Source organism: Octopus bimaculoides, chromosome 2 (genome assembly GCF_046866305.1).
Source record: "Octopus bimaculoides isolate indiv1 chromosome 2, ASM4686630v1, whole genome shotgun sequence".
Lineage (NCBI taxonomy): Eukaryota > Metazoa > Mollusca > Cephalopoda > Octopoda > Octopodidae > Octopus > Octopus bimaculoides.
In genome coordinates, this window is record NC_142929.1 from 134,108,353 (window position 1) to 134,134,065 (window position 25,713).

At 34.0% G+C, this 25,713-nt stretch overlaps 1 protein-coding gene across 2 annotated transcripts in view; it reads right to left on the reverse strand.

The window, feature by feature from the left end:
• Positions 1-798: 798 nt before the first annotated feature.
• LOC128247026 (cadherin-23-like) overlaps positions 799-25,713 on the reverse strand; it is an 88,317-nt gene continuing 63,402 nt past the window's right edge. For both annotated transcript variants that reach the window (XM_089347733.1, XM_089347734.1), the window contains exons 19-28: positions 21,504-21,940; positions 20,464-20,599; positions 18,418-18,618; positions 16,025-16,338; positions 13,537-14,052; positions 12,265-12,389; positions 9,024-9,064; positions 6,848-6,908; positions 5,623-5,679; positions 799-1,064 (exon numbers count right to left, since the gene is read on the reverse strand). In XM_089347733.1, the coding sequence (XP_089203859.1) occupies positions 1,019-1,064; positions 5,623-5,679; positions 6,848-6,908; positions 9,024-9,064; positions 12,265-12,389; positions 13,537-14,052; positions 16,025-16,338; positions 18,418-18,618; positions 20,464-20,599; positions 21,504-21,940 (1,934 nt within the window). In that variant the 3' untranslated portion in view covers positions 799-1,018. The remainder of the gene's footprint in view (positions 1,065-5,622; positions 5,680-6,847; positions 6,909-9,023; positions 9,065-12,264; positions 12,390-13,536; positions 14,053-16,024; positions 16,339-18,417; positions 18,619-20,463; positions 20,600-21,503; positions 21,941-25,713) is intronic.

Sequence of the window (25,713 nt, forward strand, 5' to 3'; positions counted from 1 at the left end):
GATTATAATTGGGTAGAGTGGTTCAGGTACAAATAAGTCTATTCACAGAAATTTAGAGTGTGTGCATGAATGTCGGTATTATTAATCTGACCCAAAACAAGTGATATCTAGATAGTGAGGATTGAAATATTTCAATAATAACACTTATACATCCTTTTACTGTGTTGCTCCTATTGTAGAAGACTAAAAAGCAAGGAATTTCATTAAAGCAGCAGAGCTGAGGGACCCTCACAAAGCATCAGCAGTGAGTTCAGGAGACACCTGAATAGAGATGGAATAGACTTCAAGATATGTGAACATGAGCCTTCATCAGCCCCATTTCAATTCAAACAACTTCAATTTCCAGTGACCCTTAATCTTGCCATGATCATCAACAAATTCCAAGGTCAAATGTTTTTGGTTGCTGGTTTACACCTGGAAGAGTCCTGCTTCATTCATGGTCAGATTTACATTGAATATTCAAGAGTAGGAAGTAAAAAAAAATCTTTACCTGTATGCACCAATGGAAAAAAAAAAACAAAGACATAATTTATTGAGACATTATAAATTGCTCCAAATAATTCAGCAATCCATCCTGAACAAGATGCTTATTTATCATGGGAGATATGGTCTGACATGGAATAAAAAACTACTGAAGACAATCTATTGTGAAAATTACTCAACAACGATGGATTACCCACTATATAAGAACGTGTGTGTATGTGTGTGTGCACATGTAAATAAGATATGTACACACGCATGAATATATTTTTCTAATCTGTGTTCAAGTTTGATAAAACATTCAAAATCAAAAGCATCAATTATTGATGAGATTTATTTTTCATTTTCTTTTAAACTGACAACTAAATATAACATTTAATTCATTACATGTCAGTGGCTTCAACATCTAAATTATGATTTAAATTATGAAAAGAAGTCATGTTTATTTCTGCATCACATTCTTTAATCACAGTGTCCAACTTGAATATGGTGAATCATCATCAAAGTTGTTACAGTCTTGTAGTTTAATGTAAGTATTTTAGGGATTCGTAACACCAATATCATCATTAAAGGCAGGGTTTACACTAAAACAATACAAGAAACAAAAATATAAGTTTTTTTATACATATATACAAGAAACAAAATAATGTTAATAAATTAAAAGAATGCCCGCTATAATTCTCTCTCTCTCTCTCTCTCTCTCTCTCTCTTTCATGGTTTTTTTGTTGTTTTTGTTCTGGTGTGCTGTCTGGTTGGTTTCTAAATTTTTGTTGTAGTTGTTTATTTCTGTTTCTTGCCAAAGATTCCACTTGCTCACCAAGACAGGTCATTTTCACCCAGTGTGAATGATTTTTTATCCTTGGCAAGGTCGACCAGAGTTCACTTGGGATTAAATTACCACTACTGCCATCTTCCCCTGTCAGGATCACAACCTCCAGTACCAGTAGTACCACCACCACCTCCAATACCAATACCACTATCACTGAGACTAGTAGCAGCATTACCACCACCACCACCACCACCACCACCACCACTACCATCACCATCACCAACATCAGCATTACAACCAGCATCACCATCATTTGTCCTGCACACCCTATAAATTGGTTGGCATTAAGAAAGGTATCTTGTCAACACTGGAGCTTAATGCAGCCTTGAAGCTCACCACTTCCCATCAAATTATCCAACCCATGCTAGCTTGAAAAGCAGATATTGATTGATTGATGATGATGATGATGATGATGATGATGATGATGATGATGATGATGATGATGATGATGATGATGATGATGATGATGATGATGATGATGATAAATAGATAGATAAATATACAATGAAGCATTGGCGCAAAGCAGTGTTCAAATATGAGCACAATTTAAATAAGCTGAAATATGTTTGTCACATATTTCAACTGCTAAAAGCAAATACACTGCAGATACCATGGAAAAAAAAAATCTCTCTCTCATTCAAAGTTGCCTCTCTTAGGTATATTTCATTGACAAGAATCAAAAAACTCAAAACATCAATGCCTGAGATTCCTGACAGATGGTGACACTGAACAAACTGGTGTTTTCACACCTTTTTACCATAAAAGAGATTTTTTCTCCATAGTAACTGCAGTGTATTTACCTTTAGCAGTTGAAATATGTCACAAACATATTTCAACTAACCTAAATTGTGCTCACATGAAATATATATACATATATACATACATAAACAGACAGATAGACAGTTATATACATGAGGGGGTACCCCCAAAAAACTGGAATTTTGCAATATTACTTTATTCATTTAGTTTTTTTACAAGTTTACACTTTCATTGCCATCTCCATTTGAAGCAATCCATCAGTCCAGATGTGTTTTTGTCATTAGTGATAACATTTGAATAAAAGGATCCTGATCAACTTCCAACAGTTCTTTCAGTTGACAACAAGCATTCATTCATGATTGCTTTTGAACTTCTGTGAGCAAGCGAGGTACAAATTTTGCTGCAACTCTTTTCATTCACAATTTCTCGATCAAAATTCATTAGTAGCAGCTCCAGGACACACCAATCATATCAACAGGTTTGTCAATTGTTCAGCAATGGTCCTGCAAGATCAGTTCCTGAATTTTTATGATGTTTACATTCGTTTGGGAGGTCAGCAGTCGCTTTGAATGAGGTTGGTCTTCAGGCAACAAGTGACCATTCCTAAAGTGTGAAAAACCACTCATAAACTTGCGTTTTGCTAATGACAGTGTCCTTCTAAGCTGTTTGACGCATGAAAACTGTTTCAGCCAACGTTTTTCCCAGCAGAAAACAGAATATCATGGAAGAACGCTGTTTCTTCATTTCAGTAATCGGAAAAAATCGATGACCTGGAGAAGCACTGCGAAGCAAAGATGCACCACATGGCACTACCATGCCAGTCGGCAGACTGATACCTTAGTGTCACCTCAAGTGACTTCTAGCAGCAGAAGACTGAACTACAATGTGTTTGTCTCACAGAGAACGTTTCCAGTTACTTTTGGGCACCTCCTCATACATATAAATATCTACTTACGGAGATGTAAACACACCAGCATCGGTTGTAAAGTGATGTTGGGAAGACAAACACAGACACACAAACACACACACACACACACACACACACACACACACACACATACATAGATAGATAGATAGATAGATAGATAGATAGATAGATAGATAGATAGATAGTTTTAGGGAAAATAACCAAGTTTCAAGAACTCATCGATGAAAATCCACTATCACATATAGAAAAATTAACAATTAAAAGCACAATAAATGAGTATAATATAAAACAAAGTAAATATCATAAGATAAAGATAATAAAATGACTACACGTGTTTCATAACTAATTTTCAAATAGAAAGGAAATTTAAATCGATTAAAATCAATTAAAATCAATTGAAATTATCGAAAATAAATTCTATTCAAAAATATAGCTAATCTTCAGGTCGAAAGTAGAACAATAATTAAAATAAATAAATATATATATCTCAACCAACAATAAGTACCAAATGAAATTATATGAAATACTTATTGTATAAAGATAGAAAAATTATTAAAAATATAAAAATATCAAAATAATAAACATTCAATAATCATCCCTTCATCCATTATAATATATGCTAACATGTATATTATATACAAAAACCAGCTTACATAAATTATCATTGTTTTAAATTATCATTATTTTAAATACAATTTGAACGAAGTTTAAGTTTAAAATAATAATGAAGATAAAATTAGTACATATTTAACCGGTGTAATAGTTAAAGCTATACTATTTAAAACTAAAAACGTTTATTTAATTATCATTAAAAAAACAATTGAATAATAGAAAAATACAAGAATATTTATTTCTACAAACGTAAAAATAAAAATATGAATGAAAAAATTATGAATGAAAAAATTATGATATTATAAACAATAACGTCTTAGTTTCAGTTTGAATTACGGAAAAATATGGATAAGTACTGTTTTTTCTTTGCTAAAGATTTTCTACTATTTGAAAATAATATGTATTCTTGTTTTTTATATTATTCATTTGGTTCTTTAAAGATTATTTTTAATAGATAACTTATTTAACACTAAATTATTTAGAAGTTATAGTTTCATTTCAACATAATATTAGAACTTCGATTTGAATAGTGTTGATATATTTTCGATTGTTTTTGATTAATAATATTTGATTAATGATTAGTCTTTATTGTTTATAATATCATTAAAGGTTTTTTAATTAAAACTTGGTATATATATATAAAGTTTAATCTTTTATTCTTAATAATTTGTTTCTTTCCTAATTTTTTCATTCATAATTTTTTCATTCATATTTTTATTTTTACGTTTGTAGAAATAAATATTCTTGTATTTTTCTATTATTCAATTGTTTTTTTAATGATAATTAAATAAACGTTTTTAGTTTTAAATAGTATAGCTTTAACTATTACACCGGTTAAATATGTACTAATCTTATCTTCATTATTATTTTAAACTTAAACTTCGTTCAAATTGTATTTAAAATAATGATAATTTAAAACAATGATAATTTATGTAAGCTGGTTTTTGTATATAATATACATGTTAGCATATATTATAATGGATGAAGGGATGATTATTGAATGTTTATTATTTTGATATTTTTATATTTTTAATAATTTTTCTATCTTTATAAAATAAGTATTTCATATAATTTCATTTGGTACTTATTGTTGGTTGAGATATATATATTTATTTTAATTATTGTTCTACTTTCGACCTGAAGATTAGCTATATTTTTGAATAGAATTTATTTTCGATAATTTCAATTGATTTTAATTGATTTTAATCGATTTAAATTTCCTTTCTATTTGAAAATTAGTTATGAAACACGTGTAGTCATTTTATTATCTTTATCTTATGATATTTACTTTGTTTTATATTATACTCATTTATTGTGCTTTTAATTGTTAATTTTTCTATATGTGATAGTGGATTTTCATCGATGAGTTCTTGAAACTTGGTTATTTTCCCTAAAACTATATATTTTATATATATTTTATCTATAAAGCTCAATTTAATTTTGATCTTTTATAAATTGATTTTAATTGAGTTTTTACCTGTAATTTTGGATTTTGTCCCTAATATTATTATATATATATATATATATATATATATATATATATATATATATATATACAATGAGCTTCTTTCAGTTTCCGTCTACCAAATCCAATCACAAGCTTTGGTCGGCCCAAGGGTATAGTAGAAGACACTTAGTGAAAGTGCCACGCAGTGAGACTGAACCTGGAACCATGTGGTTGGTAAGTAAACTACTTACCACACAACCACTCCTGCACCTCCCATACAGCCACTCCTACACACACACATGTATATATCTGTGTATAAGATAGGCTTCACTACAGTTTTATCGGCTCTAGAATGAAGGAAATTAACTTTACCTTAGTGATAATTGAACTCAGAATACTGATATACCAATTTAGTTCCAATAAAACGTTCAGCTTCCATCTATTTTTACCCTTTATCTCATAATAAATTATAGCAAACTTTTCTTTTTGCAACAACTTTTTAATTATATATTCTGTTTTGTAATTTGAAATCTGAAATAATTTTTAAAATTGTAAAACATATCTCACCTCTTTTGGTAATGGACATTGTAGCCTTCATCCACACTGTTGTGTAATGTGTAAATCCTGCAGAATATTTATACAAAACAGTTTAAAAAACAAACTCTGTGTTACTAATAAAAAAAAGTGCGTGTATTTCTAAAATTTTCACTTTACAAAAAATATATTTTCAAATTTCTGAGAAAATTCTCCTTCCTCTTATTTCACTGACAGTGTAATACATTATTGACAGTGTAAACCTATAAAAATTTTCTATTTGGATAATGCAAAATTAATGATATGCACCTTGACATGGAATTTCAAATATTGAACAGTTATTTTTCCTCTGCTTTCTTAGAAATTGGTAGATGTAGAAGAGAGAAGTTCTGTCTCAAAACACACAACCTTAATTAGCAACAAATTGCAAGAAAAAATTCTATCTGCTATGAATACTCTTTGGATCCTTTTATTGAGGAATGAATTATTATGAAATCAGGACTTCTAAATGCAGACATTGATGCATGACTAGATAATTTAGAGTTGGATGCCTTTCTGTAAATAAGTACTCAACAGTGAAAGAGAAGTGGAACCTGTTACAAAGTTATGCTTTCTAAAAGGGACATATAATTGCTACAACAGATTTTGAGCAGACTTACAAATAGAAAGTTTGTTTTGGTAAAATTTATCATCAGAGTATCAGAATATATTAGGCACAAGCTTGGAATGCTCTGCAAAATTGCAGGCAGCTGGACAAGGAAGGAAGATATGTCATTCACAAGGCATAAATCTACAACATTATGGAATAATACATCTGTTTATGCAGCATGAATGCCTTGCAAAGTGTACTTTATTTCCTTGCAACAGTCCAAAGAAACTGATGTTACTCAGAGTTCTTGACACAAAGCTACAAATATGTAGCGGAGAGAACTCAGATTGTAGTCACAGAAGATATACAACAAAGCATTTTGTTTGATGCTTCAACAATTCTACTGATCTTTAATAACAAGTTTCTAATTTGGTTCAAAGCAAGAAAATTCAGGGATAGGGCAAGTGACTTAAAACAATATCAGTACATGACTGGTACTTTATCTTATCAATTCTGGACTGATGAAATATAAAGATTGGTTGTTGTCATAGTTATAGAACCAATTATAACCTACATGTAATTAAATAATCAAACGTTTATAAGAAATAATAGGAGTTAGAAAGGAGGGATAAGGAGGAAAAGGGGAGCAAGAGAGAAAGAAAAACATACTGTCCATCTGAAAAAAACAAATTGGTTCCAGGATATTCATCTTCAGTTTTATGATTTGATTCTGCAATGATATGATTATTAAATAATGACTATAGTTTTCTTTGACAGATAAATGTCTTTCTTGCATTGAATACACAGACAAACACAGTTTAGAATACTTTAACAAAATAGAACATACAAAATTAAATTATTAAAAGAAAATGCAAAAATGGATGTGAAGTGATCATCAGTTCAACTATTTGTGTGTGTGTGTGTGTGTGTGTGTGTGTGTGTGAAGGGATGTGGCCCAGTGCTTAGGGTGTTGCATTCATGATCGGTAGATCATGGGTTCAATTCCCAGACCAGACAGTACATTGTGTTCTGGAACAAGACACATCATTTCATGTTGTTCCAGTCCAGTCAGTTGTAAATGCAACAGAATAACCAACTGATCAGAGGGAATGTTGGCATGCTTGCTCAACTAGCATGGTGGCATCATTCAAAAAGCTAAAGCAATGCAAAGCACATTGTGACCAGTGATGTATAAAAACATCCAATAGTTTGGCCGATACTGTTACACACACACACACACGCAACGAGCTTCCTTCAGTTTCTGTCTACTGAATTGACTCAAGGTTTTAGTTGACCTGGGGCTACAGTACAGGACACTTGCCCAACATTCTGCAGAGAGGGACTGAACCTGGAAGTAAATGGCTGGAAAGCGAGCTTCTTAAATGTATAGCCATGCCAGTGCCTACATAGTCAGGCCTGAACTTAAAAAGCAAGTCCTGATCCATGGAGAAGATTTAAAAACACCTGTATTTGCTAAAGTTCAATACATGTTTAAGATTAGGACATTCAATAAATAATATACAACAATGTGTGTGTGTTCGTGTGCGAGTATGTGTGCATGTGTAACAATCAGACATAAAACAGTATAGACTATATAGACTATATATAGACTATATAGGCATGTAACACAGTAGAAGCTACAAGGGATATATAAAGCAGTATTATTCACACTACAAGGAAAAGCTTTTTCCTGCTCAGTGGCAGTGAAGCTGTATGTTTTTCTCAACACTTTCATATATCAGGGAAAACACTACTACACTTAACCCTCTATCATGACTCTCACAACTATTCACTATGAGGTGTCTATAAACTAGCCATCCCCAGTGCATTTCTTTTCTCCCACATTAACTAAAGAAGGTATTATCCTCAATGACTGATACAAGTCATTGTCTCTCATTTACTGAATGTTCTCATCCTAAAAAATGTGTAATATGTCTATTTATGGGCGTTTTCAAATCTTCTCTAGAAATAGAGATATTTAAGTGCAAGCTCAGCTTATGGTTCTGATGTTTGCTTTCCAGTCATGTACTTTGGGTTCCCTCCCACTTGTATGAAACCTTGAACAAATGCCTTTTACTATAGTTTCAAGCTGACCAAACCCTTGTTGATTGAATTTGGTAGATGGAAACTGAAAGAAGCTTGTAGTGAGTGTGTGCATGTACACAGGTGTGAGTGTGTGTCTTCTCCTTGTTATGTCATCATGTGATGTCTGTAAACAAGTACCATCATCATACATGGGATGTTGTTCATTTCCAATGCCTGAGATGTCAGTCATTAGGAATAATACCTTCCTAAATAACCTGATTATTTAAGTCAGTGATTAGCTCAGGGCTTACACAACCAGATATTTTCAACATATCAGCAATTATCTCAGATAGAATTTCATTCTTTCCAACACTGAAATATTTAACTGCTTAATTAGCATACATCTTCCAACATCTGTAGCAAGCCTTTCTTGGAGTTCACTGATAGAAGACTTTGATAAATCTTTTGGCTAACAACCTCATTTTGTAACATTTTTGTGCCATTTTCTTTCATTATAACTGAGGGTAAGTATAGAAGTGTTATTCCAGATGTATTTCTCTTCAATAGCATTTTGATCAATCCAAATACACCACCTTTTTAAACTAGAACACTTTGTGGCTTTCATCCTCGTGACTCTGAACAGCAGCAAGTCTCCCTCTCTCAATGCTGAAACACAATGCATAAAAAAAATTTTTCAAGGCCAGTGTAAGTTAAAAATCATATCCCACAAATACAGGACATCTTAAAGGTCAACTCTGCAGCCAAAAAGTTGACATTGCATCCATTCCAAACCAAAGACACAGATATTAAAACAACTTACGATTTATAGTGGTTTTAGCTGCTCTTAATTCCCTGACATATCTGAAGAGAAATAGAATAAGCAGTGAACAGACAAATAAATATATCATTGTGTGTGTGTGTGTAAGAGAGAGAGAGAGAGAGAGAGAGAGAGAGAGAGAGTATTTTAGTGGAAATGTTTGTTCTCCAACAATAAATGTATTGGGTTGGCAACTAAGATCCCGCCGTTTTTTAAAATTTTAATTTTTTAAAAGCTTTAATAAAAAATAACAACTAATTAATCAATAATGTATTCACCCTTCAATTGTTTACAACTTATTCCTAACGTTCAACAAGATTTTCAATACCTCATTGGTAGAAATCACCCGATTTCAACTCGAACAATTGATCCAACCAAGAGCTCAATTCTGCATCAGTATTGAACAAAACTCCGCACATAGCATTTGAAAGAGGTAGAAATCCATTGGTGCCAAATCAGGAGAGTAAAGTGGGTGTGGCAGCACTTCCCAGCCATGCATTTGAATGGCTTCCTTGGTCATATTGGTGATATGAGGGTGGGCGTTGTCGTGCAGCAGAAGAACTTCATGCTGACGATTAGGTCTTTTCTCTTGAATAGCCGTGTTGAGTTGTTCTATCTGTTGAACATAGAGTTGACCATTTGGTTCTGTTCAAGCAATTCGTAATGGATAATCTCTTCCCTGTCCCACCATATGCACAGCATCATTTTACGTGGATGAAGATCTTGTTTCATGCTCGATGTCGCTTGTTTACCCGGGCTAAACCATTCCTTATGCTGCTTCATATTGATGTACAGGCACCATTTTTCATCGCCAATAACGATTCGGTAAAGAAATCATTGTTTGTATGAGTTGAGCGGTGATGAGCAAACAAACCAGCAGAGATTGTGGCTCGTTGATTTTTGTTGTTGTCACTTAAAGCATGCTCCATACTTCTGAACCTTTCCCATCGAGTGAAGATGCTTTTCTGTAGTAGTGTGGGAGCATTCCATTTTCTCTGCCAGTTCCCTTGTCGTTTGATGAGAATTTTCATGCAAAAGTTGGTTTTGCAAAATATTTGGCATAAAAAAGTTTCACAGGTTTCGATTTTTGGATCCAAGAAAGGAATCCCAATACATGCAGCAAACTGGTTGCAGTGATGGGGCACCATACTACTAAACTACAACTATACAATGGAATATTTACCTTTGAAACAGCTAGGACATGATAAAGGTCTATCCTGGTTAATACCCAAAAATGTCAAACCATTTGAGGTTACAGTAATAGCAACCCTAAGAGATGAAGGGTAAATTAAACACATAATATGAAACACTGTACGATAGTTACCAATAATTCTGGAGGAGGTAAAGCGATATTTGTCAAAAGACAAGTTCATTAATGAAAAAAAACTCTATGGTCAGCAAAAGAAAACAAAAAAAAAGGTTTGGTAAGAAAAAACAACAAGATGCAATCATATATTCAACACGTGATGGCGTACTTATGTATGGCTAAAAGGTAGTGATACCTGAGATTCTACACAAGCGAATGTTGAAAGAATTCCATATTGGACATCTGGATCACAAGGATAATTGTGTTTATGTGCAGCTATGTGTGTTGGCCAAAGATGAAGTTGAAAATGTAGTAAGAGGCTGCAGAGGATGTACTCTGGCAGCGAAATTGCCTACAAAAAATAGGAGCCTTGGCCATATGTAAAAAGTTCATGGTCAAAACTACATATCCACTTTGTGGGTCTGTTAAATGGTATTACTACTTAGTCGTAGTTGACAATTTTACAAAATGGCTGGAAATTGTTAAGTGCAAAAGACAAACTGACTCAATTATAATAAATTTTTTGCGCAAATTATTCCCAACATTTGGCATCCCAGATGTAATTGTATCTGATAATGGAACACAACTTGTCCAGTGAATTTAGAAAATTTGGCGAAATGTTCATGGTAGAACATAAAACGATAGTGCCTTACCATCCCAGATCAAGTAGACAGGTAGAGCAGTTTGCTAACACTTTTAAAAGAGCTTTGAGAAAAGCAAACACGGAAGTCACAAACAAAGTTGCTTTGCAGCAATTCCTAAGGGTATACAGGGTGACACCGAACCCCAATACGTCCAACTATCATATGATTTTCAAACTATCCACAGAATATCCATGGGTACTGTTGCCATTAATGATTCTCTTTTATCAGCTATAAGCTCTTTAAAATGTGTTTATAAGAACGGTAACAAAAAGAAGGAAAAAGATTAATGTAAATTTTAAACTATTGAAATAACAACATAGTTTCATTTTGCTTATCTTATAGAAAAACACCTCTATTGAGTGGTCCAAATCAGTTGACAACATATATCCCACCTCAACATCATCACTATTGCATCCATAAGTTCATCATGTTTACCAATGCCAATTTGGTCACACTTACCCATCTTCCACAGAATTTATTTTGGGACAACACATAATGTTTCAATTTTTTGTAATCTTAACCCTTCTGATAACAACCCACCCGAGACTGTCCCTGGTTCTATGATATAAACTTACCGTTTAAAGTATTAAATCTTTTATCAAAATTTCATGTTAAACACTACTTTAATGATAATAAAGTTATTTTACTTAATTCTTTGTTATTTTCAAACTTGAAGCAAAGGCCGTTGTATTTCAACAAAAAGCTTAAACATTATTTTAAAATATGAATGTCCTGTGGATCATAATTTTCTCTGTTTCAAATTTTGTCAATGCAATCTCATTAGCTGCAACCAAGGCATACTACTTGAATGCATGACTTACTGTTTCTGGAACTTCACTATATTTTGAACACTATCATTCAAATGTTATACAAAGTCTTAAGAGTCTGCACAAATAAAGTGAGCTCGCCAGTAAGCAGTCCAAGCCTTTTGTTGATCCAACCCAAGAGGGGCCTAACACAACACACTCATTTCACTGCTTAAAGATACTAATGTGTATAAAATATTTGAGCCAGTTTAAAATGAAAAAAATCTGTTCTCCAATTTTGAATTAACAGCTTCTCAAATAAATTTGTACTCTCTTCCAAATATTACAGTTTACTGTTGGAAAGTCATTCTAAATGTCAATGTTACAAAACTTCTAAGCAATATTTTTCTTCATCTATGAATGAATGTTGACCTTCATCTCTGATCAGAAAAGCTTCTTTGAATTGAAATCAATCCATATAAAATTTTCAAAAGTTTATATTTAGTAAATTTTTAAAAAATGAGTTCATCAGTTTGAGAACTACCCACCTGTGATTACTTGCATGAAGCAAAATCATCGTAATGATCAATATGGAAACCAGCATCGCAGTGACTGTAATAGAACTTATGAAATTCTTTTCATTGCTGTTAGCAGCTACAGGTGTTTCAGGTTGCTAGAAGAGCAAGAAATATCAATCAATAAGGATTTTTACAGAACAGTAAACATAAACATAAAAACCACATAACAACATCAATAATTATATAATAATTTCTGAGGCAGAAATCCAACAATTTGTTGGATGGGGATTGGTTAATTGAACTGATCCCTGTACTTCATTGGTACTTTATTACATTGCCTCGGGGGGGGGGGGGGTGAACAGCAAAGATAGCCTAGACAAGATTTAAGTTGTGAATGTAAAAGCACCAATACAAACACCACAAGGATTTTGTCTCTGACACTGTAATGATTTTGACAATCAACTGCCTTAACAATAACAACAGCAACAATTTATACTGATATACAAATTTATGGCTGATTAACAAAACGCTAATGTGTATACAAAAAATTAATATAAGCAACTGGGGGCAATATAAAACTACAAAGGGAAAATTTAATCGTCCCTAATTGTGACTGAGGATGCTGAATAGCACCTATATTGCAAGAGATAAGAGTTAAAACGCTTAAGGTTGCACAAAACACAGCTGCTTATATTAATTTTATATATATATATATAGAATATGAGGGGTTTAGTTCACTGATGATCTAAACTAATAAGTTTGCTGCAGAAGTGCTATAATTGGTCATCCGTTAGGTTACAAGTTCACAGCTGAGGCTGGAGCTAGGGACCTGTAGTAGGCTTCCGAGTCAGCAGGTATATATTAAAGGAAAAGGTAAACAAAACCAAGGCAGGTCATTCATTTAGAATATTTAATTAGAGTAAGGTGAAACAAAAATGGAGAAGTAGAAGTAATTAATGTCTTACAGCTGTTTCTGTGATATCCCAGATAATGTGTATGAGGGTGTTGACTCATTACCTGGGGTATCCCAGAAACAGCTGTAAGACATTAATTACTTCTACTTCTATTTGATTCACCTTATTCTAATTAAATATTTTAAATGGACTGAGATGCTTGTCCTGCCTTGGTTTTGTTTTCTATTTAATATATATATATATATATATATATATATATATATATATATATATATATATATATATATGGAACTACATGTCAACATCGATATCATTTACAAAAATGCTGCACAGGCACATAATAGCAGATTATACTTTACAACAGGCATTAAACTTAAAACAAACTTACCTCTGTTATGGTGACTGTATCTTTTGGCTTTTCAGATTTTGGATAGTTGTTGTTAATGTCAATAACATTAATACAAATAGATGTAGTTGAATTTAATGGTGGATTTCCTTGGTCTTTTGCAGTAACATTGAAACACTTGTATCCTATTTTATTTGTTAAATTTGAAGCAATACTCAGAGCACCTGTACCTGGATCCATTTTAAATAACACAGATTCCATTCCTTGTATTGAGTACTGAACTTTACCGTTTTCTCCAATATCTTCATCATTGGCTGCAACAGTCAATATAGTTCCTTTAGATACGCTTTCTTGTACAGTTTCAAAATATTTATCAGACTTAAATACTGGAGCATTGTCATTAACATCAGTTACATTGATTAGGATTGTAGTTGTGTTTTCTTTCCATCCAGGTTTTTGAAAATCATTTACATAGTCATAGTTATCTTGAGCAGTAATAATAACAGTGTACTTTTCCACTGCCTCTCGGTCAAGTTTTGAAATTAACACTATTTCTCCCTGAAATAGAAAGAAAATGATATTACTTAAAGAAATTTTCTATTCACAAAAGTTTTCAAAATTACAGTTTATTTTGGAAAGAATTAGTAATTATAAAAACAAATAGTTTCATTTGTTAATTTCAATGTAACTTAATCATGGATATATTGATAATAAATTATTATTAAGTAGCAAAACAGATAAATTCCTATTTGTTTCCTTGTTTTCTTTAATAAAAAATTCTTTCTTTCCATTGGTTGTAAAATCAATTTGCAATGAATCAATATGCTGCTAACCTTGCTCTCATTACAGAATCTGTAACAGAATTGGAGAAGAGATCTCAGGTATGGAATCAAAACCTGGAATCAAAGGGCCTTAACGATAACCTAGCAAAGACCAAAGTTATTCTTTGCAAGAAAGCAGATAAGACTCTCTTTCTGTCAGATAAATGACCCTGCTCAATATATAGGAAAGGAGTTGGAAGTAATTTCATTCACTGCACCTAGTGTGAGTTATGGACACATATGACATGCAGTGGAATCACAGGTAGATTAACAGATAAAGTAGTCTTTGTACGTGGCTGATGTGCATACACAATAAGCACTAAGAGCACACAGGACTTAGATTCTCTCAAATGCCCAGGATGCTCTCTTGAAATAGTAGATAGTTTCTGTTACCCAGATGACCAAATTAGCAATGGTGATGTATGCTCTGAAAATATTGTTTCTAGAATAAGAATAGGATGGAGGAATTTCAGAAAGCTACTACTTCTGTTGGCAACAAAAGAACTCTCTCTCAAAGTGGAAGATAGACTGTATGATGTCTGTGTATGAACAACTATACTCCATGGTAGTGAGACATGAACTCCAAATGCAGAGGACATGGATAGACTAGAGAGGAATGAAGGCAGTATGCTCCACTGGATGTGTGACAGTAATGCGCATGAACAACAAAGTGCAAATATGTTGAGAGAAAAGTTGGGCATAAGAGGAATCAAATGCAGCATGCAAGAGCGGAGACTACATTGGTTTGGATATGTGATGTGTATGAATGAAGACAGTTGTATACTGAAGTGCTGGTCCCACGATGTGGATGGCACCTGCCAAAGAGGGAGACCCATGAAGATATAGGATGAAGTGGTGAGGACCAATTTCAGGATATTGATGCTCACAGAGGAAGTGACAATGGACCAAGATGTTTGGTGATATGAGGTTCAAGAGAAGACCCACCCACATCGGTAAAACTCAGTTCTAGAAGTGTTGAGTTCCACCCACACATAATACAATTTTCACACACCTTATCCCAACAAATCAAACTACTTCTCCTCTCCCAAATTATGTCTTCTCTTTCTCACATTTCGTCTTGATGCACTATGATTATCTCCCACTCCCCAATCTTGTCCTCGCTACCCTGCTGATTGTATCGTGCTCTCCCCACCCTCTCTATATACCCCAGTTCTCACCAGTCACATATTTCCTCATCCCCACTCCCAACTCACATCTTCTTGGCAATACACTGTTGGTACTTGCCATCATTTATCTCTCTCTTCCTTATTTTACCATGCTTTGATTCCCGTTCCTTGTGAGTATACCCTGGCACTTCGTTGCCAACTTTACCCTACTCTTGCAGTCTTCCACTTTGTCTTTCCCTTGCTCTTCCTTGTAGTTGGGTAACCATGTATTTCCTCTACAGCAGCACACCTGTTTCTGCCCTCATTCTAGATCACTCTCTCTCCCTCAGTTTGACTCTGGCGTGTTGTACAGTGCACAAATATTTGTACATAAATATTCACAAATATATATAAATGAAAATATAATTACAGATATGCATAGATATGCACAATGAATAAATATATTTTAACATATTTTGGAATTTATTCTGTCAAAAATTTCTGTACTTATATCCAAAATAAATATGCATAATTGCTTTTATGAAGTTTTTGAAAGACAAAAAAAAATTAACAATTTAATACAAGAAGAGATTTAACACTCACAGTTATTTTATCAATTTTAAAAGGAGAATTTCCACCAGGAACTGTCAGAGTATAAATAACATTGGCTTGTATCCCTATATCTTTATCTGTAGCTCTTATTTTAATAATTGTGGAATTTACAGGAGTATCTTCTGGTACATGTAATAAAGATGTAAGATTTTGAAATTCTGGGGCATTATCATTAAAATCTTCAACAACAATAAAAACTGTTGCTGTGGAAGATAATGTTGGTAACAAAGAATCACTGGCCATAACATTAAATGTGATGTTTGGATTTTCTTCACGATCCAGCTCTGATATTAAAAAAATTTCACCTGAAAAGTGAAAAAATTTAAAATAGACAAAAATGCCATTTTATTAACAAAAATAAAATACTTTAATTTTCTGAGTACTTAATGTCAAATGTCAATCAAGCCAACACTCATACTGAATAGAAGTACTTATTTCTTCATAAGGTTCCTTGAAGCAATGAGGCAACCTCTAAATAATAGTTCAATATGCTAAAAATTAAAGTCAAATCATAACCTGTAGTCTTGAAACACTGGACATGTTATATAATGCATACCATGATATACAATGCTCAGGAGAAAGACAAGATAGTCCTTGTTGGAATACCTTTAATTATTGGTCTGCTCAATTTAAAGATGATCTGAAGTTAAACAGCACCAGTGGTTCCCACCAAGTAAATTCTTTCCCTATCTTCAGCCTTGAGATATATGAGGTCTGATCAATAAGTATTTGAACTGTTGCCATAGTAACAAAGCTAGAGCACACAGAGTGAAGCCACTTAGTAAAGATTGGTTTTCACTTCTGCTGTTTACAACAGTGCTTGGAAGGAAGGTGTGTAGCATGTAATTGTTGCATTGACCATGACAAAGAAAGTTGTCATGGTGATACCTGCTCAGAGACCTATGCAAAGTTGCAGAAAGTGTATGGAGAGAAGTGTATGAGCTACATGCATGTCTATGAGTGATTCAAACATTTCCTAGATGGCCGAAAAAATGTCAATATTGACATTCTGGGAGACTTACAACCAACAGAAGTGAGAAAAACATCGTAGATGTGCAGGGAGCTGTGAAGGGAAATCATCAAATCACCATCCGTGAGTTATCAGAGGATGTGCAGATTAGTTACAGTTCAGTTCAGTCCATTATCACTGAAGATTTGGATATGAAATGCATGTCTGCCAAGTTTGTACCAAAACTGCTTTCAGCTGACCAAAAGGACATTTGGGTTTCAGTTGCACAAGATCTTGATTATGTTGTGAATGATGAAAAGGTTTTGAAAACTTTGTGTAGGCCTCTGAGCAGATATCACCAAGCTTTTGGCAAAATATGATGCAAATTCTCTGCTCAACTTGCACAGACATTGTCAAGCGACAATCACACACTACACACCTTCCTTTCAAATACTTCTGTAAACAGCAGAAGTGAGCTAGAACGTTAAAACTTAAGGTGCATGCACAGCAGGGTTTATGGTCAATCTGTGCCCAGTGGCTTCACTCTGTGTGCTTTAGCTTCATTACTATAGCAACAGTCTCTGTATGTTCTTGAACAGAACACACCAAAGCAAACATTTGCTACACTAGCTTTTCATCAATCAGTAGGACAAACCATAGCAGACATTTCATTATGTAATCAAGGAGAATGTTTTATTCCTTGTTGCTTCTTTTATTTAGCTATAGGAAATAGACGCCAGATTATCCAATAATTGAACTTTCCATTTTATTTGCTGGGACAAAGAATTTGCTGGGGCAGAGAATTTCACTCTTGAAAAACCCCACAAGACTGGTGAGATTAATGCCATTAATGATCCATTGAAGGCCAGCATTGCAGGAAAAACAAGAAACAAGGAGAAGATTCCAGAGAGTGAAGAAAAGGGTGTTAGATGCATCAAGAGTGATGAGAGATAGAGAGACACATGAATTGGGATGTGCTTTGGGGTAGAGGTTGTACAAGACTAGCCAGCTCCATAGAGCAGAGATCATTATAGTAGCAAAAGAAAAGATAGGTAGCAGAGACAGCATGGCTGAGAACCAAAAGCTGGCAAGTGTCCATTAGTGATGGAGTGTCAATCAGCTAAATGATCTTTCTCTGGATGCAATCCAGGATGTCAGTATGCATAGTAGTATCATAGTAGTCCAATGTGAGAGCAATATCCTATGGTGGACCTCATTTGAACCTTGTAGATGGTTGACTAATATCGTATTATCAAATGTCTCAAGCAACACTACTCAAAAGTCAATTTAAGGCGTTGCAGAGATTTATATTTACATAGTAACACCATATTAACTGTAACAGTTATTAAAATTTCATAAAGTACAACACACTAATTGCTTTGAAACTAGAAAAACATAGCTAAAAGAAATTAAAAGAAAATATATATATATGTACCAGTTTTATTGTCAATGCCAAACTTTTTAGAACTGTCAAGAACTTCATATGTTACAAAGTCATTTTTATCTTCATCAGTGGCTGTAAGTGTTGCAATAATACTTCCGACAGGATAGTTTTCAACCAAATTTAGTAATGTAAAATTTTCTCTAAAAACTGGGTAACAATCATTTATATCCTTGATTGTAATTGTCAAAGTTCCTGAGGAAAGAAAAGAAGAAAGTGAGTACTTTGAATTTAGAAATTATTATTTTCTCCAATAATTCACTGTGTTATTAATTCATTAAGGGATTTAAAGGTTATCAAATATTACTACAATATTTTATGCTCTATTTTATAACTGTAAATATGAAGCAAAAAAATTATTGAACAAATTCTATTACTTGTTTCAGTCATTTGACCATGCTGGAGCACCACCTTTAGTTGGACAAATTGACTCCAGGACTTATTCTTTGTAAGCCTGGTACTTATTCTATCAGGCTCTTTTACTGAACCGCTATGTTACAGAGATGCAAACACGCTAACATTGGTTGTCAAGCGATGGATAGAGGATAAACATAGACATACACAAACGAATATATACATACATACATAAATATATATATATATATATATATATATATATATATATATATATGTATATATATATATATATAGGAGAAGGAAATGGATATAATAACAATGGGAAACTCGTGGTTTTCGCTGGTATACCTTTAATTTAATTAGATAACAAAGAAGAAAGAAGCAGAGATGAAGGTAGCATTTATGATCGTTTCAATTTACTGGTTTAAGTGAATCTCTTCAGAATGCGAATATAGATGCATTGGTTAGGATGCGAAAATAATTGATACATATGTGATGGTAATATAAACAAAAGTGGTAATTCTTACATTAAATTTTGTTCTTGCAATGGTAAATTCGCTGGGTAGAGGTTTGCTTGTGGTAGACTGGTTAGTTTCATTGAGTAATTAGGGTGGGGTGAGTATTATTTAGGTACAGGGTTTCTGGTTCAATTAAGCACATTTTTTCGCATGTGTGTATTATATATATATATATAAATATATACAACGGGCTTCTTTCAGTTTCCATCTATCAAATCCGTTCACAAGGCTTTGGTCGGCATGAGGCTATAGTAGAAGACACTTGCCCAAGGCGCCATGCAGTGGGACTGAACCTGGAACCATGTGGTTGGGAAGCAAGCTTGTTACCACATAGTCACTTTCTATTTCTTGTGTCAGTTACGAGAAAAGACATGATTTTAATTTTATGAATGTAGGATTATCGTTTTAGGAGTGTTACTTGATTTGGTGATGCTATTTTCTTCAGTGATGCAACTATATCCCTAGCTTGAGTAATGTATGCTCATTTTAACAAGTACTGCATAAAAGTGTCATTACTACGAGGTTAAAAATGAAAAGACAAGTGTTGAAATTATAAGCTTATTTTTAAAATTTAAAATAGGTGTTACAGAAACATTTTTATTTGATTAAGGAGAAAGGGACAGTGGGACAGTAAAAGATAATTTGCAGTAGATGAGAATAAGCTAATTTTTGCAATAAGTTACAGAGTAACTATAAACTTCTGTAACATACCCTAAATATTTGACTTTACCATTGAATTTAGACAATATTGGTTATTAATAGGGCAAAGAGGTTGGCAATTACCAACCCATTGCTTAGCTTAACCTCCTATGCTAAGTATTAACAGGTACCCTTGCAGGGAAAATATATACGTTCCTTGCGGAAAACAATCTTCTACCAGTAGAACAAAAGGGATGCTGAAAAGGATCCAAGGGCACCAAGGGAAATGATTTTCATGATGGTGAATTCTTCATTAGAAGAGATTTACAAGGTTTTATTGGAAAGGTGCAGTTCAGTTAATCAATCCCCTTATAGGTTTTGTATTTTATCACTTCAAATATATATGCTGGGATCAATTTGACTTTACAACCCTACTCAACAAATTTAGACATTGTGCAAGTGTATGAAAAACAATAAGAAGTTTATTATAATAAAGAACATTTGCATAAGGGATATATTTCCTTACCTGTTGCTGTTTTAACTCCCACAACGGTATTCTGATCTGATACTTCAACTTTTAGTATGATACGCTCAAATGTTTCTCTGTCTAGTTTTTCCTTTAGAGTAATATTTCCCGTATTGTGATCAATCTCAAAATATGGCTGAAATGGATTGCAGGATTATGATTAGCATTTTCTTTTGGTTTCTATGAATATGATGCCAGGATTTTTTTTAACTTCGAAATAATTATGGGTGAACTTGATAGACAAGAACTGAAAGAAGCTTGTCTCGCATGTGTGTGTGTGTATGTGTTTGTGTGTGTGCGTGTGTGTGACTTTGTGTGTGTGCATGTGTTTGTGTGTGTCCAATGGTCTTGACATTTCATGACATGTAAATGAACATATTTTCCAATCTTCAATGGAAACATGCCTGACCACTGGAAAATATTGCCTTGCTTGGAATAGATGACAGATAGCAATGAAAAGAGCATCTAGCTATCTACTTCAATGGATTTCATCTGGTTCATGCAAAAATTAGAAAATGGATTTTAAACCAATTAAATGACTCAGTAATACCTAATCTGAGAAGGAATTAAATTCCAGATTGTTTACTAACTTCTGTTAAGGCTTTTAAACACAACTCTACAAAATTTAACCTCTTGTAAAAAAAACTGGCCAACAAAGGATTCTTGGTCACTTGACATGATAGAAACAGTTGCTAAATTTCCCTCAAATCACATCCAACCATGTTAAGTGGAAAAAGTTTAGATACTGTATTCCAGGATTTGATTTGTTTGAAAAAATAAATGTGATTGTCACAGTTGGAATGCCTTAAACTGGAGCTAAATAACAAGAACAACAGCTAACACCTTTTATCTTCAGTCGAGGGATTAATTTTAGAATTGTCTTTGGTCTGTAAATTACACTCCAACAATTTATGCAAGTGTTTTGAATTTGAAAAATATAAGAACTAGTGAAAAATAGGCCTTAAAAACTTTGTTACACATTCTGAAAAACAAGTTCTATTTCAAGCAAAGGAAAATATAACTGTCCAAAAATATCTTACCACAATACTATTTTCATTGACTTCTCTTCCTTTTCCATCTATTTCAATTGTCTCTTGTGAAATATTGAAAATCAGCTTACTATTCAAATCCTCATCTGTAGCTTTTATTGAAGTAATATAAGAATTAACAGTTATGTTTTCATAAAGTTCTATGTTTGTTTTACCCAGTTTCAGTTCTGGCGTTTCATCATTAACGTCTTCTACAATGACATTTACTTCAGTAGTGGCTGTTATAGGTGGAGTTCCTCCATCAATGGCAAGAATGGTAAAATTATAAAAGGATTTATTTTCACGGTTTAATTTACTGCTGAGAAAAATACTTCCATCCTCTGAATTTATGCGAAAGACAATGGTTTGTGTTTTTAGACGGTAGTTCACCCGATTGAATGGACTTGTCTTATCATCATCTTTTGCAGTAACATTTAAAAGCCAACTATCTGCAAGGAATATAATTAGAGAATATAAGAAGACAATTTTTGCAACATGTTTCATTTACTAGATGTTACAATGGACTGATATTGTTGTTAGTACTCTGTCGCTTACGACGTCGAGGGTTCCAGTTGATACAATCAACAGAACAGCCTGCTCGTGAAATTAACGTGCAAGTGGCTGAGCACTCCACAGACACGTGTACCCTTCATGTAGTTCTCGGGGATATTCAGCATGACACAGAGTGACAAGGCTGGCCCTTTGAAATACAGGTACAACAGAAACAGGAAGTAAGAGTGAGAGGAAGTTGTGGTGAAAGAGTACAGCAGGGTTCGACACCATCCCCTGCAGGAGCCTCGTGGAGCCTTAGGTGTTTTCGCTCAATAAACACTCACAACGCCCGGTCTGGGAATTGAAACCGCGATCTTATGACCGTGAGTCCGCTGCCCTAACCACTGGGCCATTGCGCCTCCACACTGATATTGTAAACCTTTACACAGAGTTAACAATCTGTACCTTGTTATTGACATTATGCTGTCTCCATGGCTAAGACAGACAACACTTGCTCATCCAGTCTACCAGGATGTTAATACGTATTATATGCAGTAGTACCTATTGATGAATGTTTCACTTATAACTAAATAATTGGCTTCTAACAAAGCCACAAATATAATGAGAGAAAACAATCATAGAGATCTAATTAAATACCACAAGGCCTTTATTTGACACCCTACCAGTTTTGTAACTTAACCATCTTTATTAGATAATTGATGATTGTTTCAATCAGTTAAAAGCATGGAAGTCAGACACTACCATGAGCATAGCTTGGAAATAACTGATTAGTAGAAGTGTATACTGTGATAGTTGCATTGGGATGCTGATCTGGTATCCTGATATGTATATAGAATTCTCAAAGGAAGCCTTACTTCTATATGAAACATTAAAAAAATTTTTTAAGATTTTGATATGCTGTGGTGAAAACCACAAAGAACTGAGAACACTACTAGAAACAGTACAGCGTGGTTCTCGAAAAGTGAGCTGTGTAAATTGCAGTTATGAACATTCAACATTTGTCCTATAAGAATGAAACATAACACATTGTGATGAGGATGACAACTGGAAAACATTCAAACTTGAACAACTTGGAGGAAGCTAGTGCCTGGTTGATACAGTTTGAAGCAAAAATTGAATGCAATGACATTGAAGATGTCAAAAAGAAGCCAACATTTCTGTGGAGTTGAAGCCATAATGAAGTTAAAAGATGTTCTTTTCCCAGTAACCCTTCAGAATGCAACATGCCAACAAACAATGAATGCATTGCAACAACTAGTAAAGCCAAAGGAGAAACTGTTAATTGCAGACAGATTAAAATTATTGGAACTGATGTAACTAGAGAATCAGTCAATCAACAACTTCCTTCTTAGTATTAATTTTCAAGTTTCTTTCTGCCATTTGAATAGGTTGATAGAAAATTCAGAAGAGAAGATGAAACTCATTTTCATTGTGGGATTATTATCAGCAGAGGTAAAGTTAGAAATTTTGAATCAGTTACGGTGTCAATCTAAAATGAAATACACTGAAAGAGCTGCTTTCACATCCACCACAGAATCAGAAACGCTATTTGTGAGTAGTTGACAAACAATAACAAACTTTTGTGTCAACAAGAATACCCCCAGTAGCAGTCATGACGTTGTAGAGAAATGTTGAAATTGTGGGCATACACGCAAAGCTCATGCACGTCTAGCATATGGGAAAAGTTGTAATAAATGTGGTAAATTAGGGTATTTTACAAGATTTTGGCAATCTAGAAATAGTCGCTGAGTGGACAAAATGAATGTATCTCCGAGCAAGACTGGATCTGTCAACAGTTTATTGCTAAATGTGAACAACAATGTGAGTGCAAATAACATGGGTTTTTTAAAAGTGCTTTATAAATAAAAGAAGCATAGATATGAAAGTGGATACTGGGGCAGCTTGTTTGATAGTCCTGTTATCATTTGCTTCACAGTTAGGTCTCCCAACTGAATCGTGCCACAACAGATTAACCACTTTTGATGGTTCAGATCTAAAGTTTGCTGGATTTATCCAAGTGACATTGTTGAGTCCCGAAAATTTATTGTGGTAGACAGCCCATACTTTATATATTTGGAAATCTCATGATGGCTTCTCTAGCATACATAAGGGTTACAAGAGCAGTACAAAGAATGGGGAGAGACCAAAGCTCCCTTTGCAACACAAACTTAAGGAAACTGGCAAGTCACTTGATCTCTTACCAATCAGGTAAACAGACAACCTAAATAGTTCTTATCCTCACTAGGAAATGAAGTAGGCAGATGTTTGTAATTGCAAAGTATTTCTCTGGTAAAAAAATGTACGACTCAACACAGTAATGAATGACTCCAAAGTAAGAGTTAGACAGATTCAGAGATGAAAAGCAATTTGGTAAAGAAAGGCATGGAAGCTGAGAGAGCTCTCAGCTAGTGATGGATAAAGAGATATACTAGCAGATGCTTATGACTCATAAGTAGAAGGAAATGGTGACCTAATACAGAGAGGAAACCTGAAAATTTCTACGACACAATTTGCTGAGGGCTATAGACCAGATCTATTGCTGCTGCACGGTTCCAACCAGATGGAAAGTGATGTGCTGGTAGGATTCTACATTAGATAGAGCCATAGAGAAATTTGGGAAAAACTAAAAGAAATACCAAAGAAGATAATCAAGCAGCTAGAAGAGAAGTCAGGCATTAAGTACACTTAGTGAGGGAAGGTGTAGAAAGTACGAACATAATCTACAAGATTACAAGAGAGTATGGTAGAGGAAATCATGATGATGTTGGTAAGAAAGAGGCATGGAAGTGATATTATGAGATATTTTTAAATGGAAAAGATCCGTCCATCTGTGCTAGCAAAGCATAACAAATGTTACACTGATAATAGCGATCATCAGAGTCTTCCAGTAGAATGTCTCTAAATTTTTATTGGTTTGTTGGGTTTTTGAGATTCCATAATCTTCTTTTCCATCATGGTCTATGTTTTTGAGTCTCTCTAACCCTAATTCTGAAGCCATTAACTAACAACCTATGTTGGGGTGTACACTCTTCACCTGGGAAAGACTTTGCATTTGTGAATATCAGTCTGCCTTCTTGCCTGGTGAGGAGATTAATCAATCTGGTTTATGTTCCAACCAGACTGATAAGTAATTAGATGGCTGACTGGCTTTCTAAAATTAGTGTTGCAGATCACGAGATCATTTGCATCACAGAACTCATATAGCCTTGTACCTTCCTCATTCCTGGGGCCAAAGCCATGCACACCATGAAATCCATGAGAATGCTGCCCAACATGTCCATTAAAATCGCCAGCTACAATAATGAAGTCTGTCTCATTTGTCGTTGAGGTAGTCTACAAAAGGACCTCATAGAATCGGTCCTTCTGATCATCAGCCAGACTAGCCTGAGGAGCATAGGCAGAGATAAATGTAATTGTTAATTTATCTATGATAAGCCTCAACTTAATAACCCTAATGCACATGCTGACTACCTCAATTACTTTATGTACCGACTTTTCCACTAACAATACACCACCTACTCCATCACTCCTGCTTCCCTAGAAGAATTTAAACCTGTTTCTTACCTGTGAGGAATCTATCAGAGGCTCCTTTCCATCTCACTTATTGCCCACCACACACACTGACATGGTGACGCTCCATCATTTTCACAATCTCAAAAGATCTCCCCTTCGTTGATCTCCTTCAACAGATCTCCTCTTTAACATTGAT